General features: G+C 47.2%; 1 protein-coding gene across 3 annotated transcripts in view; it reads left to right on the top strand.

Annotated features, from left to right (window-relative positions):
- LOC119973262 (lymphoid-restricted membrane protein) overlaps nucleotides 1-17,142 on the top strand; it is a 227,807-nt gene that overhangs the window by 75,867 nt on the left and 134,798 nt on the right. For all 3 annotated transcript variants that reach the window (XM_038811012.1, XM_038811011.1, XM_038811010.1), the window contains exon 16: nucleotides 8,419-8,520. In XM_038811012.1, coding sequence (XP_038666940.1) covers nucleotides 8,419-8,520 — 102 coding nt within the window. The remainder of the gene's footprint in view (nucleotides 1-8,418; nucleotides 8,521-17,142) is intronic.

The raw sequence follows: 17,142 nt of genomic DNA, 5'->3' as shown, positions 1-17,142 counted from the left end.
TTGGAGATTATAATGTGGCCACAATATTGCTGCTCTTGTCCTTCTCAGTGGTAGAACTGTGGGAGTGGCTGAAACTGTCACAGTAGGGTCCCACAAACAACAAATGGGTGACAAGGTAAACTGTTTCTGGGAAGGCTCCTTGAGTAATAGGTTTATTCTGTGTGACCAGTTGCATTTGAATGGTGAATTAATGTGCTGTTTGTATTCCCATGTCAAGTTAGCCTAATTCTTTCCAATGTGGTGCATGTTGATAACAAGTTATCATGTTGTCAAATATGAAAACAAGTTTGGAAACTGCTGTGGCATGTTAATCATGAATTATTCTTTGGAGACAATATTCTGTTTGTTATCTCAACTCTTACCCCGCCTATCTTGAAGGTGGTGACACTGTCTGGGGTAGAGATCTATAACTGATGTGGCCACACTGTGTTGGGGGGGAGGGGGGGAGGGGGGGGGGGGGGGGGGCTGAAAAGAGACTGGTAGCAACAGAAAAATTGAATATTGCAAATGCTGAGAAGCTGAAATAAAAATAGAAAATTCTGGAAGCGTTCAGCAGGTCAGGCAACATCTGTGGCCAACAAAAGAGAGTTAATGTTTTAGGTCAATGACCTTTCTTCAGAACTGGAAAAAATTAACGATTTATAAGCAAGACCAGAAACAAAGTGTTCTTTCCTCCCCCCACCCTCTCCAAATTCGACCTTTCCCATGGCGATTTCAAAATTCAGTCAAGAAATCTCTCCTGAATGGGAGTATTTTCTCTTTCTACTCTCCCAAACCTTTTCAGAACCTTAAAAGATTTCATTCATCCCTTGGTTTTCTCTTTTATAGTTTTTGAAAACCAGGCCCCAGCCTTCTTTAGATTTGTCCTCAGCTGGGCCTCTCTTCACAATGTACAGTATTGACATTCAGTAGCAGTTGAGATCAGGAAATCTGTTCTGGATCCCCTCGCTCAGCACTGAAGCGAATATATCACTCCCGTTACTGGTCGGGTAAGACCAGTTTACTCCACCTAGAGCAGAAATCAAACTGGCAACTTCCTTCTGTATGACATCCTGTGCAACATCCTGTGTATTTACGCAATGACTTCTTCAAAGAGCTCTCAAGTTATTGATGTAAAAATTTTCCACAAATTAAGCTTTCATCCAGTCAAATAGCTGGGGCTTATTTTCTCGAACAACGCTCAAAAATAATGTATAGAATCGAGAGCTATTTATGACTAGCCAAATAACGTTGCTGTTCAAACTTATCAAGATCAGGGCACATGTGATATCAGGAAATTGTTCCAATGAAGAGAAATTAATCCCTGGAATTGAGTTTGGTAGTATTTACAAACTTGTTAAGTGATGGGCCGAGACTGTTGGCTCTTTGGGCGGGTGATTTTCCAGATCCATATTGTTTTGTGACAACCTTCCATCTTGTATGATGATGGTTTGCACCGTGTTAGTCAGCTCTTTCATAGAATTTACAGTACAGAAGGAGGCCATTCGGCCCATCGAGTCTGCACCGGCTCCTGGAAAGAGCACCCTACCCAAGGTTAACACCTCTACCCTGTCCCCATAACCCAGTAACCCCACCCAACACTAAGGGCAATTTTGGACACTAAGGGCAATTTATCATGGCCAATCCACCTAACCTGCACATTTTTGGACTGGGGGAGGAAACCGGAGCACCCGGAGGAAACCCACGCACACACGGGGAGGATGTGCAGACTCCGCACAGACAGTGACCCAAGCCGGAATCGAACTTGGGACCCTGGAGCTGTGAAGCGATTGTGCTATCCACAATGCTACCGTGCTGCCTTGTGTTAGCATCGCCTGGTATGGCTCAGGAGCCCTGCTCTGGCCCAGCAGTCTCGGCTGAATTTATGGAGAGAGACAAAAGGGGCTGAAGACATGCACGATTCACTGGCCTCTGTTTTCTCTGCGTCCTCATCTCTGCCAGCTGAACTTTCAGTTTCTGCTCACCTCTTTCAATGGCCTTCCAAACAATCGGTTTCCAGAGATCAAGGCCATTTGCGACTGTCTCTCTGTTGTTAGTGTCAATGTCTATCATCTTCATATCTCGCTTCCCATGGTCCTTATAATGGAGGTCATGACCCAGTGGCCAATTCACTGCACAGAATGTCTTTTTTGGTTTACAGTCATCAGCCATCTGATGATAGTGTCCGAGCCAGTGCAGATGTTGCTGCCTTTGCAATGAGTGTACACCCATGAATTAGCAGGCTTCAGGATCTGTGTTGGTGATCTTGTCCTGCCAAGAGATGTCGAGGATGTGTCTTGAGACAATGAAGGCCGAACCTATTCAGCCTTTTCTCCTGTAACTTCTGTGATGTGTGTATTGATTTCAACATCAAGTGACAGATTGCTGGTGATCATGAAGCTTCGATATGTATAGCTGTCAACAGCCCCCTGTGTCACATTGCCAATTCTGATAGATGGCGGTTTGGCAACATCCTGCACCATGGTATTTGTCTTACTGATGCTGATGATGAAACCGAGCTCTTTACAGATGTGAGAGAATCTGTCTATTCACTGCTGCAGGTGTTGCTCAGCATGGAGTGCTATTGTAGTGAGGACCTGGCATACTTGGATCTCGGGTAAGCAAATCTGACCAGCATTCTGTCAGTTCTGGTAGAAAACCTGAAAGCATCTGACAGCGACAAGAGGAGCAAAACACCATAAGAATATCAGTACCAGAACAAAACCCAGTTTGACCCCAGTGCAGATCTCCAAGGTTTCTGATGTTGCCCTGTCATAGCTGGCCGTACCCATCAAGTTATCGTGGAACGAGGCGATCATATTGAGCAGATTCACTGGTCAGCCAGTTGTCTCCAGCAGCTTAAATGGACCAGCTCTGGACATCCGGTGGCGGCCATGGAGTGAGTGGTCACATATTTGGTAGCTCCCGCCTGTGGTGGTCTTTCCGTCACCCTTGCCCCGGTTTGTAGCAGGAATTTTGGAGGAAAAAGATGTAGAAGTGCGAGCAGAAGAGATTGATCCCCAGCAGCAGACCAGAAGTGCCCGGAGAAAAGAAAAACAGTTGGCTGGGGCGGATGAGGTGGTGGCAACGCACGCGGTGATGGCTGATGGGCAGGGTCCGGCCCTGCCGGCTCAGTGGTCGATGGAGCAGTTGGTGAGCTTGGAGTACCTGGCCCGGGGGGCGGGCGAGCCGCTGAGGGCGATGGTGTACGGCTGCATCGGTTCCTGGGTAAGGAATGTGTCATGGGGTAGGGCAGGCAGGTGAGGCGCTGCAACTGTGAAGGTGGCGGGATCCGGGTGTACCAGGACCTGGGGCAGAGCTGGCAAAGAGAAGGGCGAGCTTTAAGGTCAAGTCGGCCTTGTGCAAGAAGGCAGTAAAGTTCGGACTACTGTACCCAGCCCGCTTATGAGTGACCTGTGGGGGCCAGGAAGTGTACTTTGGCTCAGCGGAGGAGGCAGCGGACTTCATGAAAGAGAATGGATTGGCAGGAGAAGGAGGACATTGAACTTTGGAGGAGAAGTGGAGTGAATGTACTATATTGCGAAAAACTTTGTTTTTGGTGTTCATTTTTCTTCTGTTTTTTGGCTTTAGGCTAGTTTACAGTTCTTTGTACAGGGATGAGGGGTGGGTCTCTGTTCCGACCTTGGGAGGGATTGGTTGTTTTTTTTTTAACTTTGGGACTCACTGGGACTCTCGGTAGATGTGTTTAGCCGGAATCTGCAGTCTGACCAGGCTGACGTGGGCACGTACCTTTCCCACAGTTCTTGGCAGGAGGATGCCATGATATTTGTTGTATCATTAATATCCTGCCCCCTCCCTCCAGCATAGCCAGATAGGTTTGTGCAGGTGTGCTGGTTCCCTATGCTTGAAAAGTTCAAGTTGCATAGGATCATCACCTAGTGCTTGGCCTGTGCAAAATAAATCAGTTGCTTCGATAATCACTGTTGTTCGAAATCCAGCTCTGTCATGATAAAGCAGATTGTTTAATGGTGTCGAGAGCATCCTTGGTGTATAACTCTGTAGTCTTCCATCTATCTCTGCAATGCAGTTGATGCCCTCCCCTGCCATTGTGTTCAAAGGAATAATTTTCTTTGGAGCAGTTGCCTTTTTGATCCTTTGTACAGGCCACAGATCATGCCAAAGGTTATTGGTGCACTACCCAGCTCTCTGCTAGTCTGTACTTTGAGTGGCCCTCACTTTGATCTGTGATTATCAATGAAAGCAGATCTCTTAGTTTCCGTGACCGGCCCCATTATAGTGATGTTAGCTTCAAACCATGATGTGGACATGTCGGTGTTGGACTGGGGTGAGCACAGTAAGAAGTCTTAAAACACCAGGTTAAAGTCCAACAGGTTTGTTTCAAACGCTAGCTTTCGGAGCACTGCTCCTTCCCATCTGTCAAGAGTGTGGTATGATAGGTAGTATCCTGAAGTTTGTTCGGTTTTGCTTCCTGTTATGTATTGTAATCAATGTTCTTCTATATAGTATGTCACATGATTACAGGGTGACACCTTCAGAGGCACTTGATGGATTTCCCTCTCTTCCATCTTTAAACTGTGAGCAGACATCACCTCTGCATGGGCACGCACCTTTCCAATAATTCTTGGCAGGAGGATGCCAAGATATTTGTTGTATCATTGATATCCTCTGCAATAAACTCTACCAACTGGTTAAGCAACCTATGCTGTTGTAACCTGGTTATCCATTGTTCATTCTGTAAACAAACCCTGACAAACATAAAACTGTGTGCCAGAATGCCGGAGGGCGCCTGTTCAATTGAGTCAAGGAACTATTGGTTATTATCTGTTGGACAGTATGACTGACGATGAGGACAAAATGCTGAAAAAACTCAGAACTGGCATCGTCTGTGGGAAGGGAAATGGAGTTAATGTTTCGAATCCATATGACTCTTCACAGCGCTTGCAGCAAAGTTTATGGCAGCTGTGGGCCGTCCAAACATCAGAATTCTCCTTGTGGCCTCCCCAACTGGGTCCAAAGGAAGGAGAAGCACCACCTTTGATCTGTCTTTACCAAGGAGGTAGATGGCATTGAGGACATGGTGACAGAGGAGGAAATTCTGTCTGTAGAAGGGTTCAAAATAGATAAGGAGTAAGTGTTGAATAGACTGTTGTACTGAAGGTTGACCTGGTACTCTGACCAGAAGAGATGCATCCGAGGGTATTGAAGGAATGAGAATGGAAATTGCAGCGGTGCTGACCATAATCTTCCAGTCTTCTCCAGACTCTGGGGAGGTGCCATCAGAGAGGAGGATTGCAAACATTAAGCCATTGTTCAATTAAGGTTGTAAGTATAGCCCCACAAATTACCAACAGGCTGTTTAGGATCCGAGCTGGGCAAGCTGGTGAGACCACATTTGGAGTATTGTGTGCAGTTCTGGTCACCTCATTATAGGAAGGATGTGGAAGCATTGGAGAGGGTGCAGAGGAGATTTACCAGGATGCTGCCTGGTTTGCAGGATAGGTCTTGAGGAAAGGTTGAGGGAGCTAGGGCTTTGGAGCGGAGGAGGATGAGAGGCGACTTAATAGAGGTTTATAAGATGATGAGGGGGATGGATAGAGTGGACGTTCAGAGACTATTTCCTCAGGTGGATGTAGCTGTTATAAGGGGGCATAACTATAGAGTTCAGGGTGGGAGATATAGGAGGGATGTCCGAGGTAGGTTCTTTACTCAGTGGTTCGGGTGTGGAATGGACTGCCTGCTGTGATAGTGGAGTTGGACATGTTAGGAACTTTCAAGCGGTTATTGGATAGGCCCATGGAGCACACCAGAATGACAGGGAGTGGGATAGCTTGATCTTGGTTTCGGACAATGCTCGGCACGACATCGAGGGCCAAAGGGCCTGTTCTGTGCTGTACTGTTCTATGTTCTATGTTCTAAGCTTCTAGAAGCAATTATTCAGGATAGAATTAATAGTCCCATGGAAAAATGTGGATTCGTTAGGAAGATCCAGCATGGATTTCTAAAGCGGGAATTGATGTTTAACTAAGGAAGTCAATGAGGGTAATGCTGTTGATGTGGTGTGCATTGGCCTTCAGAAGGCATTCGATACAGTGCCACTTAACGAGAGAAAGGTTATAGCTCATGGAATTAAAAGGGAAAATAGCAACACTCAAGACAAAATTGGTTGAATAATAGAAAGCAGAAGTCAATGGATATTTACTGGGCTGGGGGAAGGTTTTTAGTGGTGTTCCCCAGAAGCTAGTATTGGACCCTTACTTTTCTTGATATGTATTAATCTAGATCTTGGTGTGCAGAGGACAATTGTGAATTTTGCAGATGAAGCAAAACTTGATATTGTAAACTGTGAAGACGGCAGTGTAACACTTCAAATGGACAAAGACAAGTTGGTGGAGTGGGCAGAATGGTGGCAGATGAAGTTCAATGCAGAGAAGTGTGAGGTGATGCATTTTGGTAGGATGAATATGGAGGTGATGCATTTTGGTAGGAAGAATATGGAGAGGCAGTGTAAAATAAGAGGTAAAATTCTTAGAGGTGCAGGAGCAGAGGGATCTGGGTGTATATGTGCATAGATCATTGAAGGTGGCAGGACAGGTGAAGAGAGCAGTTAATAAAGCAGAGAATCATAGAATTTACAGTGCAGAAGGAGGCCATTTTGCCCATTGAGTCTGCACCAGCCCTTGGAGAGAGCACCCTACTCAAGCCCACACCTCCACCCTATCCCCATACCTCCGCCCTATCGTCATAACACCAACTAACCTTTTTTGGACACTAAGGGCAATTTAGCATAGCCAAACCACCTAACCTGCACATCTTTCGACTGTGGGAGGAAACTAGAGCACCCGGAGGAAACCCACGCCCACGCGTGCAGACTCCTCACAGACAGTGACCCAAGCCAGTAATCGAGCCTGGGACCCTGGAGCTGTGAAGCAACTGTGCTAACCACTGTGCGGCCGTGCATATTGTATGCTGGGTTTAGTTAACAGTCAAGAGCAAGGAGGTAATGCTGAATTTATAAAGACACTAGTTAAACCTCATCTAGAATATTGTGTACTGTACTGAATCATGAAGCACAGAAGGCCATTTGGCCTATCACATCCATGCCAGCTCTCTGAGAGCTATCCAGTTGGGAAGAATGTGACTTCATTGGGAGTGAGAGGAAGTTTACAAGAATGGTCCAGCGATAAGAAACTTCAGTTTTGAGGATAGGTTGGGACTGTTCCCCCTGGACAGAAGGCTAAAAGGAGATTTGATAGAGATGTTCAAAACCCAAAGGTCAATCTCCAGGACACGGCAGTGTGAAACCCTGGGGAGGATTAATGGCGACGTTGTGTTTTTTTGCCATTTTCTTTTAACATTTTTCTTTACCAGATGCAAAAAAGAAAGGCCGTTACCAATCGAGCATAATCCAATTGCATAAATGAATAGTCTTGCTTTTCAATTGGTGTAGGAAGGCAGTACGTGACGAGGATGGGTGTTAGCCGACTAATGGCTGGAGTATGTGAGTCATGTGACAGCACCACCAAGAAAACAGTTAATCGCTGGAATTCCCTTCCTAAATTTCTCCTCGTCTAGGATCACAGGAGTACACCATTCAGCCCCTGCTCTATCATTTAACTAGATTATGACTGATCTACCTCAATGCCATCTTCCGGCGCATTTCTCGTATGCCTTGATATCATTGAGATCTAGAAATCTATCAATCTCTGGTGTGAACATACTCTGACTGAGCTTCCACAGCTCTCTGGGGAGGGAGAATTCCAAAGATTCACCATCCACTGAGGGAAGAAATCCATCCCCACCAGGCCTAAATGGCCTACCTCTTATTCTGAGATCTTGTCCCCTACGTCTAGAACCCCTCAACCAGGGGAAACATTCAACTAGATCACACATCATTCTCCTAAATTCACGAGAATACAGGCTCCAGTCTCCTCAGTCTTTCCTTTTAATGCAATTCCAGTTCATGCGAATGGTCTCTACAACCTAAATCTATTCACAGGTGTGACTTCTGACCTTGTATTCACGTTTATGGGCGGCACAGCAGCACATTGGTTAGCACTGTTGCTTCACAGCTCCACAGTCCCAGGTCCGATTCCTGGCTTGGGTCACTGTCTGTGAGGAGTCTGCACGTTCTCCCCGTGTCTGCGTGGGTTTCCTCCGGGTGCTCGGTTTTCCTCGCACAAGTCCCGAAAGATGTGCTTGTTAGGTGAATTGGGCATTCTGAATTCTCCCTCCGTGTACCCGAACAGGTGCCGTAGTGTGGCGACTAGGGGATTTTCACAGTAACTTCAGTGCAGTGTTAAGCCTACTTGTGACAATAAATATTATTATTATACTTTATCACAATGTAATGTCCGCTGTTTCTCCCCTCTGGGACATGAAAGTCACCGAATCTCAAAGGGTTAATGAAAATCTTTTCAGTAATTACCCTCCCTAACTATGAATGTTAATAATCTGCAGACAAAGGAGCTCTCTGAAGAAATTGAGGCACTGGTGACGTGGTTTCGACAAATAGGTGAACTGAAAATAAACTGCAGAGATCTGAATGATGCGAAGCTCGAGGTAAGTTTTAAAGTCTATTTGGGTCTCCCCTTGCAAGTGAGGTTTTCAGTCTTTGAAGTGGTGAGGAGTATTACGCACTTGTGGTTTGTTTTAATTTCAAAACAAAATTGCTCTGGGTCTGATCATAGGAAAAGATTTCTGTGTAGTGATCACAGAAGACCTGGGGTCTAATCAGTTGTGTTGCCATCATGTTTGAATTTGAATCATGATTCATTTGAGCTGTTGGTGTCTGTCCTTTGTTTCTTTTTAACATTTCAGTATCTGCGTGCCTACTTAGGAGTTGAAAGTTATTTCTGTAGCAAGCCCTGATTATGTTTGGCATGTGACATTTATGTTCAGTTCTGATCTCCATTAGTTAAAATTATAGGTTTAACCCTCTTGGTATTTAGCTCGAGATTTGGCAACAATGCCGATTTTGATTTTCGCAGCACAAATGTTTGTTGCCCTTAAGGGAGGGCTGACAACAGTGAGGCTAAATTGTGGAAACCGAGGAGATGCCCTGCAAAAAAAATTCCAAGTTTCCGAAATAATTACACTGAGCAGGAGCCAAATGTTAAGAGGAAAGAAGACTTGGGATGGAAGAAGGGGCGGTAAAGGTTTCAATATTTGGCCCTGTTGTCAAAAATCGGTCTACCAATATTACACGGTGTATTTTAATCATTGGGGTGCATACAGCGAAAACACACCACTGTCATCAAATCAGACCTGACTGTCTCCACTTGGTAGGGTAAAATGTAATGTGGAGCTCACCCTAACAGTTGACGAGCAGATTCCCAGATCCCAGTTATTGGGTAACATCCCGTAAGTGCGTAAGGGCAGCACGGTAGCATGGTGGTTAGCATAAATGCTTCACAGCTCCAGGGTCCCAGGTTCGATTCCCGGCTGGGTCATTGTCTGTGCAGAGTCTGCACGTCCTCCCCGTGTGTGCGTGGGTTTCCTCCGGGTGCTCCGGTTTCCTCCCACTGTCCAAAGATGTGCGGGTTAGGTAGATTGGCCATGCTAAATTGCCCGTAGTGTCCTAAAAAGTAAGGTTAAGGGGGGGGGGGGTTGTTGGGTTACGGGTATAGGGTGGATACGTGGGTTTGAGTAGGGTGATCATGGCTCGGCACAACATCGAGGGCCGAAGGGGCTGTTCTGTGCTGTACTGTTCTATGTTCTATCCAAGAAAAAAGTTCTCCGTTTCAGTGTCTTCTGCTCAGCTGAAATTTGTCATTTCTCATACTCTGCATTGCTGACAGTGAGAGGTGCCTCTTTTACAAACGCATTTGGGTAAACTTGATATTAAAAGCATCCATCATTTTGAAGCATGTGGTTGGTTAGTTGACATTTCTGCGGTGACTATAAATATAACCTAATTGCAGAAGCGTTTCCTCCCACTCACATCGAGCTAGAAGCTGGATTGTAACTCTCGGAGGGTGTTATGCTGTGGGCAGGCAACTTTTTAAGCACAGTTTATATTCCCTTGTACTTAGAAGAATGTGGGGTGATCTGTGATCAAGGCCTTCAAAACAATTAAAGCATTTGATGAGATAGATAACAGAGAAAATAATTCCTGTTTGGAGAAGTCCAGAAATAAGGGGGCAGAAATTTAAAATTAGCACGGAGCCATTTGAAGAGTGAAATTAGGAAGTACAATTTTTCATAGAGGGTGACTCTATCCTGTAGAAAAAGTGATGGGTGCTGGGGATTAATTTAAAATTTCAAGATAGAGGTCAATAGATTTTTGCAGGGTAAAAATATCCAGGGATATGGACTAAAGGCAGAGAAATAAGATTGAGAATTAAATTGAGCATGATCTGAATGAATGACGAATTAGGCTTCAGGGGCTAAATTACCTATTTCTGCTCCTATGTAACTCCCCTCTAATGTTTACAGAGGTCAGACCACCCCCCGCAGGGCTTCTGACTCCATTCTTGACTCCCACCATTTCACTGCTGAGCCAGGTGCTACGCTCAATTCTCACAAATATCGCATGCGTGTCCCAGTGACATTTTCAGCCCCGATGCCTAAACATTAGCAAGTTGCCTGCCCAGGGTGGTGAGTATAAAGTGTTATAATGGTGGAGGGTGCTCGCTTTCCCCTTCTCGGTCAGCAAGCAGAGTTCCTAATTGACTTGCAGCATCTCTGGTAACTTTGAAAGTGTAGCAGTTCGGATCTACATCAATTTGGAGTGGGGTCTATAGTCTCGTTATTTGACATTATCTGACATCAACCAACTATTGTTGTACCATACAACTTGCACATGAGTGGTGCAGGCCAGACCCTCTTAACAGGCTATTTAACTGCTGGCTCAGCACAGTTGTCTGCTCTGAAAACCTTCAATTAGAAAACCTTTCTGAACTTCGAAAGCGTTGCCTCAAAAAGGAAGTTGGATATGCAATTTTGCAGGTCTATGAGATGAGAGTAGAGGTTTGGGACCAATTGAATAGCTCTTTCAATACGTCACTGCAAGCATGATGGGATTCCCCTGTGTTCTGTCACTCTGATCTTTGTAAAAGGTTGGCCACTTCATCATTGATAGTGGCTTGGATGTTATCGCCTCCAGGGGGCCCAGAATAGAGGCAGCTAGACATGGAATTCATGTCACTATCTGGCATTCCAGTTCCCAATTCTGGACCCCTTTCCCTCGGGCTGAATATGGGGTGAGTGGGCAGGGCTGTCGGAGGGGGTAATGCTACCGATTGAAATGATTAACGATCACTTAAAGCCAATCATTAGAGACTGACTGGGACTTTTCAGGCAGCCTCCAGATACCCACAGATGACACACCAGGAGGCCAACACTTAGGCCGGAGTTCACCCCGGACCTGCCTAGATCAGGAGCAGCTGCAGGCTGCCCTGTGGATGTGTTCCCATGTCCCCACCATGCCAGGCTGCAAATGCCATTTTAAATGTTGTGGGGAAGGGGTGCTCTTGGAGAAGAAGTGTCTTCTCTCACTTGTCTGTCAGGGAATCCTGTTGCTGCATTCAAGCTAGTGGGCCTCCTATTCACTCTCCAGTTTGTGTTCCTCCACCTTCTGTAACTGGATGGTGAGACTACCCCTCTGCCTACTGGTTGGCCTTTTTTTGGTGGGGGGGAAATTCAAGTGAGTGACTTTTTTTCCCCCCAATGTGGGCATCCGACCTCCATTTGAGCCAGATGGGAGTATTTTCAACTTTATTGTCTAATTTTTGATTTAGGAAGTTTTTGAAGGGAGGCTTCTTAGAAAGGAATTCCGTTCTGGCATAGCCGTTCCAACAAAAATGAATTTGAGTCTTGTTCCTCAGATTGTTCTGTTAATTGAACACTTGACAAACATTTCCCTTTGCCCGTCCTGGTTTCTCCCTAGCTGCTTCTTTATTCTATTGTTAACTTTCGTTTTCATTTTAAGTTGAACATTTTATTCGCTTTTTAATAATTTAGCGTACCCAATTCTTTTTTTTTTTCCAATAAAGGGGCAATTTAGTGTGGCCAATCTACCTACCCTGCACATCTTTGGGTTTGTGGGGGTGAGACCGATGCAAACATGGGGAGAATTTGCAAACTCCACACGGACAGTGACCTAGGGCAGGGAGTGACCTCCGTGCGGCATTCTACTCTAACCATTATTTTAAACTTGTTTTTTTTTCTGACTTCAAGGTGCACTCTGCTGGTTATCTTTCCTGCATGCTAGCAAATGTTCAATCACACATCTGCTTTACAGCCAATTTAGCACTTTGAGGGTAGTCACTGCTTTTTAATGCAGGGAAAATGACTCCATACAAGATCCCACTAATAATATTGATGTAACAAACAGATCATCTATTATTAATGATATTGATTGAAAGGTGTTGGCCCAGGACAGGGGGTAAAATTTTCCTGCCGTTCCAATGGGGCGGGATATCTTGTATTCGTCCAATAATGCTCTTGAGGGCCATAGATTTTTAAGATGCCACCTGAAGTATCAACCTAAATGTTGTGCTCAAGTCCAGAGAGTTGTTCTTGAGCTATGACCTTTGAACTCCCAAGATCATTACCGACGTGACTGATCAATGTGAAGCTTGGGTGGGGGGGGGGGGGGGGGGGGGGGGTGCAATCATTCACGTGAAACATTTTGATTCCCTATTGTCGTGTTCGGTACTCTGGTATAACATTGGCTACAACTGGATGCAGCATAGATCAAAAAGATACTCCAGGCCTTGAAGATATTTCAATCAGGTTTATTGAACTAACTGTACAGTTAGCACAGTTCTCTGAGAGTTCGACTCTCTGCTAACTTAAGTGTGGTTACTCTGTCTGACTGAACCAGACTAGCTCTTAGCCACGTGGTGGAGGTGTGAGATTGTAACAACACTCTTGACTGACTCTCTAGATGCTCATCAGTGGAAAGAGGTGGAGTGTGAGTGCCCTGTGTCTTTTATAGTCAGATCCCACCCTGAGTGTCCTGCCTGCTTATTGGTCATGTCCTGTTCTGTGTCCATTAGCTGCTTGTCTGTATATCATGACATCGCCCCTTTTTTTAATGTTTGGATGACATATGTGAACATATTTACAAGAATAGGCCAATATTAACACATATACATGCAGTGGATGTAAACATATGTACATGTGAAAACAGCTGTCTAATGCGAGAACACAGAACATATCAAACAGAACAAATGTTCATAAGTCCAGTCTCTGGGGCTTGCGTCTGATCCTGGTCGACCGCCGGAGAGGTGGTGGTGGGGGACAGCGCCTTGATGGGCGGGTTTGAAACCTGACTGGTGGCCTCATGAGTCAAGGTATCAGGAGGTGGCAAAACAACAGAAGGAAACGGAGAAGAATGTGGTTGCGGGCAGGCAACTTTGCGCAGTTCGTCGCACAACAGAACCATCAGCCAGACGTACAACATATGAGCGTGGGGCAGCCTGTCGAACAACGACAGCTGCAGCAGACCAGCCGCCATCAGGGATCTTGATCCTGACAGTGTCTGCCAGGGATAACACGGGCAAATTGGTGGCATGAGCATCATAGCCCTGTTTTTGGCGGTCTCGGAGTTGCTGCACCTTCTGCAACACCGGGAGGTGATCCAGGTTGGGCACGTCTATGGCGGGAAGTGTCGTTCGCAGGTCCCTGTTCATCAGGAGTTGAGCCGGCGACATGCCAGCGGACAGTGGGGCCGCACTGTATGCAAGCAGCCTGTTGTAAACCACTGTTGCACCTGTATTAGGTGATGTACGGTAGGACCTGTATTACAGGTTCGCCGGTAGCCCCTGCCTGCTGTGTAAATATGCGAGTCCTCCAGCTAGCAGCCATTTCGCCAGCTGCTGTGGGAGGCCACACGTCTTACAGCCTCAGTTGGATTCAACTATTGTCTTCGTCCAATTGATCGTGCCTCAATGCGTGAAGTGAATGTCAGACACAGAATCCGCAGCCTTGCAGACGAGCTGCTTCACTATGTGCACCCCTTTCTCAACTTTTCGGTTTGACTGCGGATAGTGTGGGCTGGAAGTTACATGTTTGAATTGATATAGCTGGGCAAACACAGACCATTCATGGCTGCTGAAGCACGAGCCATTGTCACTCCTGACAGTGAGTGGGATACCAGGCTTGGAGAACGTCTCCTTACAGGCCTTGATGACGGTGCGAGATGTGAGGTCTGAGAGCTTCACGACTTCAGGGTAATTGGAAAAATAATCAATGATTAACACATAATCACAATCATTTTGCATGATAGAGGTTGCTGCCAACCTTGGACCATGGAGAGGTTTTGATTTCATGCTGCTGAAGTGTCTCCTTACTGTGCGCTAGCTGGAAGCGTTGATATGTCGCACAGTTAAGGACCATGGGCAGAATTCACCCCCCCCCCCCCAACGGCGGGAGGGAGAATTGCTGGGGCGCCACACGAGTCCCGCCACGCCGCCCCGGCACCCGCACGTGCTTCTCCCACCCACCCACCCCCCCAAACCGGTGCGGCGAGAATCACGGCTGGCTGCTGGACGAATCGCCATTTGTAACGGGCGAGCAGCGATTCTCCGGCCCAAATGGGCCGAGCGGCCTGCCCAACACGACGGGTTACCACCAGCGCCCTCCACACCTGGGCGCTGCCGGTGGGAACGGCGCAGGAACGCTGGGGGGGGGGGGGGGAACGGCCTGTAGGGGGGGTGGAAGGGGGATTCCTGCACCGGGGGGGGGGGGCCTCAATAGGAGTCTGGCCCGCGATCAGTGCAGTGCTGCATTTACGCGGCGCCAAGGCCCGACGCGCGTAAATGCCGTGACGTCGCTCCTAACCCCCCGGGGGCGGGAAAATAGGGGGCTGGGAGCGGCCTTCGACGTCGGAGTGAAACACTCCGGTTTTCACTCCAGCATCGGGACTTAGTCTCCCGATTGGAGAATTGCGCCCCATGTTCGCGATGTCCTGGCTAACTCCTGGCCAGTAGACAGCCTGCCTGGCTCTGTGTCTGCACTTTTCCACACCCAGGTGGCCCTCATGGATTTGACAGAGTATCAAGCTCTGGAGACTGTGTGGAAATGCAATCCGGTCCAGTTAGAGGGGGATGCCATCAACCACCGTTCTTTACATTGGAAGATTGAGGGCACTACCCTTTTCGCCAGCCATTGGCGAGGTGTTGCATAACACGGGTCATTGGCTGTCTCCTCACGGATACGAATCATCTTTTCATCAGATGCCGGGAGGGTGCTAGCACACAGCTGCACCTGTGACTCAACCTGTGACTCAATTTGCCGGATGTCGTTAATGTCAGCTTGAAGAACAATGTTGGAGGATGTCGTTGAATAAACCCACTGCACCGGGTTTAGCTTTTTACAGGCTTGCGCACCCAGTAGGGATGCCCTGTCCGGCTTGACAATTTCAAACCTTAGTTGTGCACGAGTGCTCTGGTTGGAGACGAGTAGGTGGCAGGACCCCAGTGCCGTGATGGCATTACCGTTATGGTCCAGGAGCTGGCAGGCTCCTGGAAGGACCTTGGGGCCTTTTTGATACATTTGACGTCTGCCTGTGAGAGGCAGTTGGCAGAAGCGCCTGTGCCCAGCTTGAACTGGACGGAGCAGCAGTTGACCTGTATCACCGCACGCCATTCGCCCTCCAAATCAACAGCGAGGATGGGCTGAATGCGAAATGAGTTGGGTGTGGCATGTTCACGTGTAGTAATGATGTCCACTCGGTAGGCGGACTCCAGGCACTCATCTTCTGGATCCATTGTACTGCCAGGATCAGAATCCTGTAATCGTCATTGCACATTCTGGATGCACCGTCGTCTGAATTGGGAGCGCTGGCCTCTGACTGGTGGTGCAGACCTGCACATGGCTGCATAGTGTCCAGGCTTCCCGCAGTTTAAACATCGCCTGCCTCTTGCAGGGCAGTGTCCCTTTAAGTGGGCATTGTCACAGTTCGGGCACGTCATGACAACGGCATCATGACTCCCTATACGTCGTCGCACATGTGCAGTGCGGTCGGCAGATGTCTGCACCTACGCAGTGTGGGTGTCTGTCGCTTCGTTATCCCATTCACATCGCGCATGCGTGGGGCTCCGGGAAAAGCGCGTGAGATGGCCGCTGTCTTCAATGCTGAGGCGCTCCATCAGGGAGGTGGCCTGCACACACACTCTGCCTTGTGGGAGGAAGGTTTCTCATTTTCAGCCGATTTGTATTGGGAATAGCGATTTTTTTTTTTGTGTTCGTGCACTGTACATGATTCAATCGCGACTGGCAGGGTCATATGCTGGATTTTTAAGAACTACTCTGAGGGTCAGAGTGAACTCCAAACATGATTTGGTCTCTGATCGCAGCTCCAGGGTCCCAGGTTCGGTTCCCGGCTGGGTCACTGTCTGTGCGGAGTCTGCACGTCCTCCCCGTGTGTGCGTGGGTTTCCTCCGGGTGCTCCGGTTTCCTCCCACAGTCCAAAGATGTACGGGTTAGGTGGATTGGCCATGCTAAATTGCCCGTAGTGTCCTAAAAAGTAAGGTTAAGGGGGGGTTGTTGGGTTACGGGTATAGGGTGGATACGTGGGTTTGAGTAGGGTGATCATTGCACGGCACAACATCGAGGGCCGAAGGGCCTGTTCTGTGCTGTACTGTTCTAAGTCTTCTAAGTCTAAGCCTTATTTTTAATCTGTTCAAAGAAAATGGCAAAAATAAAAATGTTTTAATGTCCCGGTGATATTTCTCCAGGGTTGCACACAGCAGTTTCCTGGAGATTCATCTTCAATTCCTGGAGGTTCCAGGTCAATCCTGGAGGGTTGGCAACCCTTCCCTCGAATGCATGCGCCAAATTGATTCCCACTTTTCGACCAGTCAGTAGAATAGGATGCATAAGGCACTGTTGTTCATTGCCACATTTACTCTTGATTTGCTGTGTATGTTGACAGTATAATAGGGGAAGTTGATGTTTGTTTGAGGGGAAGTAACTTGCATCAGACAGAACTGGAATGCATTTGTTTTGCATTTTATTATTAATAAATGGTGATAAGCATGTGGTTTCATGCAGTGTTTTGAATCTTTAATTTTCAGCCTCAATTGTGTAATTTTAACCATTTCCCCTTGACCATTCCCCTCTTCGTCGCTGGTTTGAAGTCCTGAGTATGGGTGAAAATAATTATTTGTATCTTTTTTCCAAACTCCATTTCTTGTGCTCCTCTTTTTGTTTGTGTTGCACGTGCCCCAAGCG

This window comes from Scyliorhinus canicula, chromosome 11, assembly GCF_902713615.1.
Source record: "Scyliorhinus canicula chromosome 11, sScyCan1.1, whole genome shotgun sequence".
Classification (NCBI taxonomy): Eukaryota; Metazoa; Chordata; class Chondrichthyes; order Carcharhiniformes; family Scyliorhinidae; genus Scyliorhinus; species Scyliorhinus canicula.
Note: the sequence above shows the minus strand (reverse complement) of the source record. Positions and strands in the feature narration are given on the sequence as shown.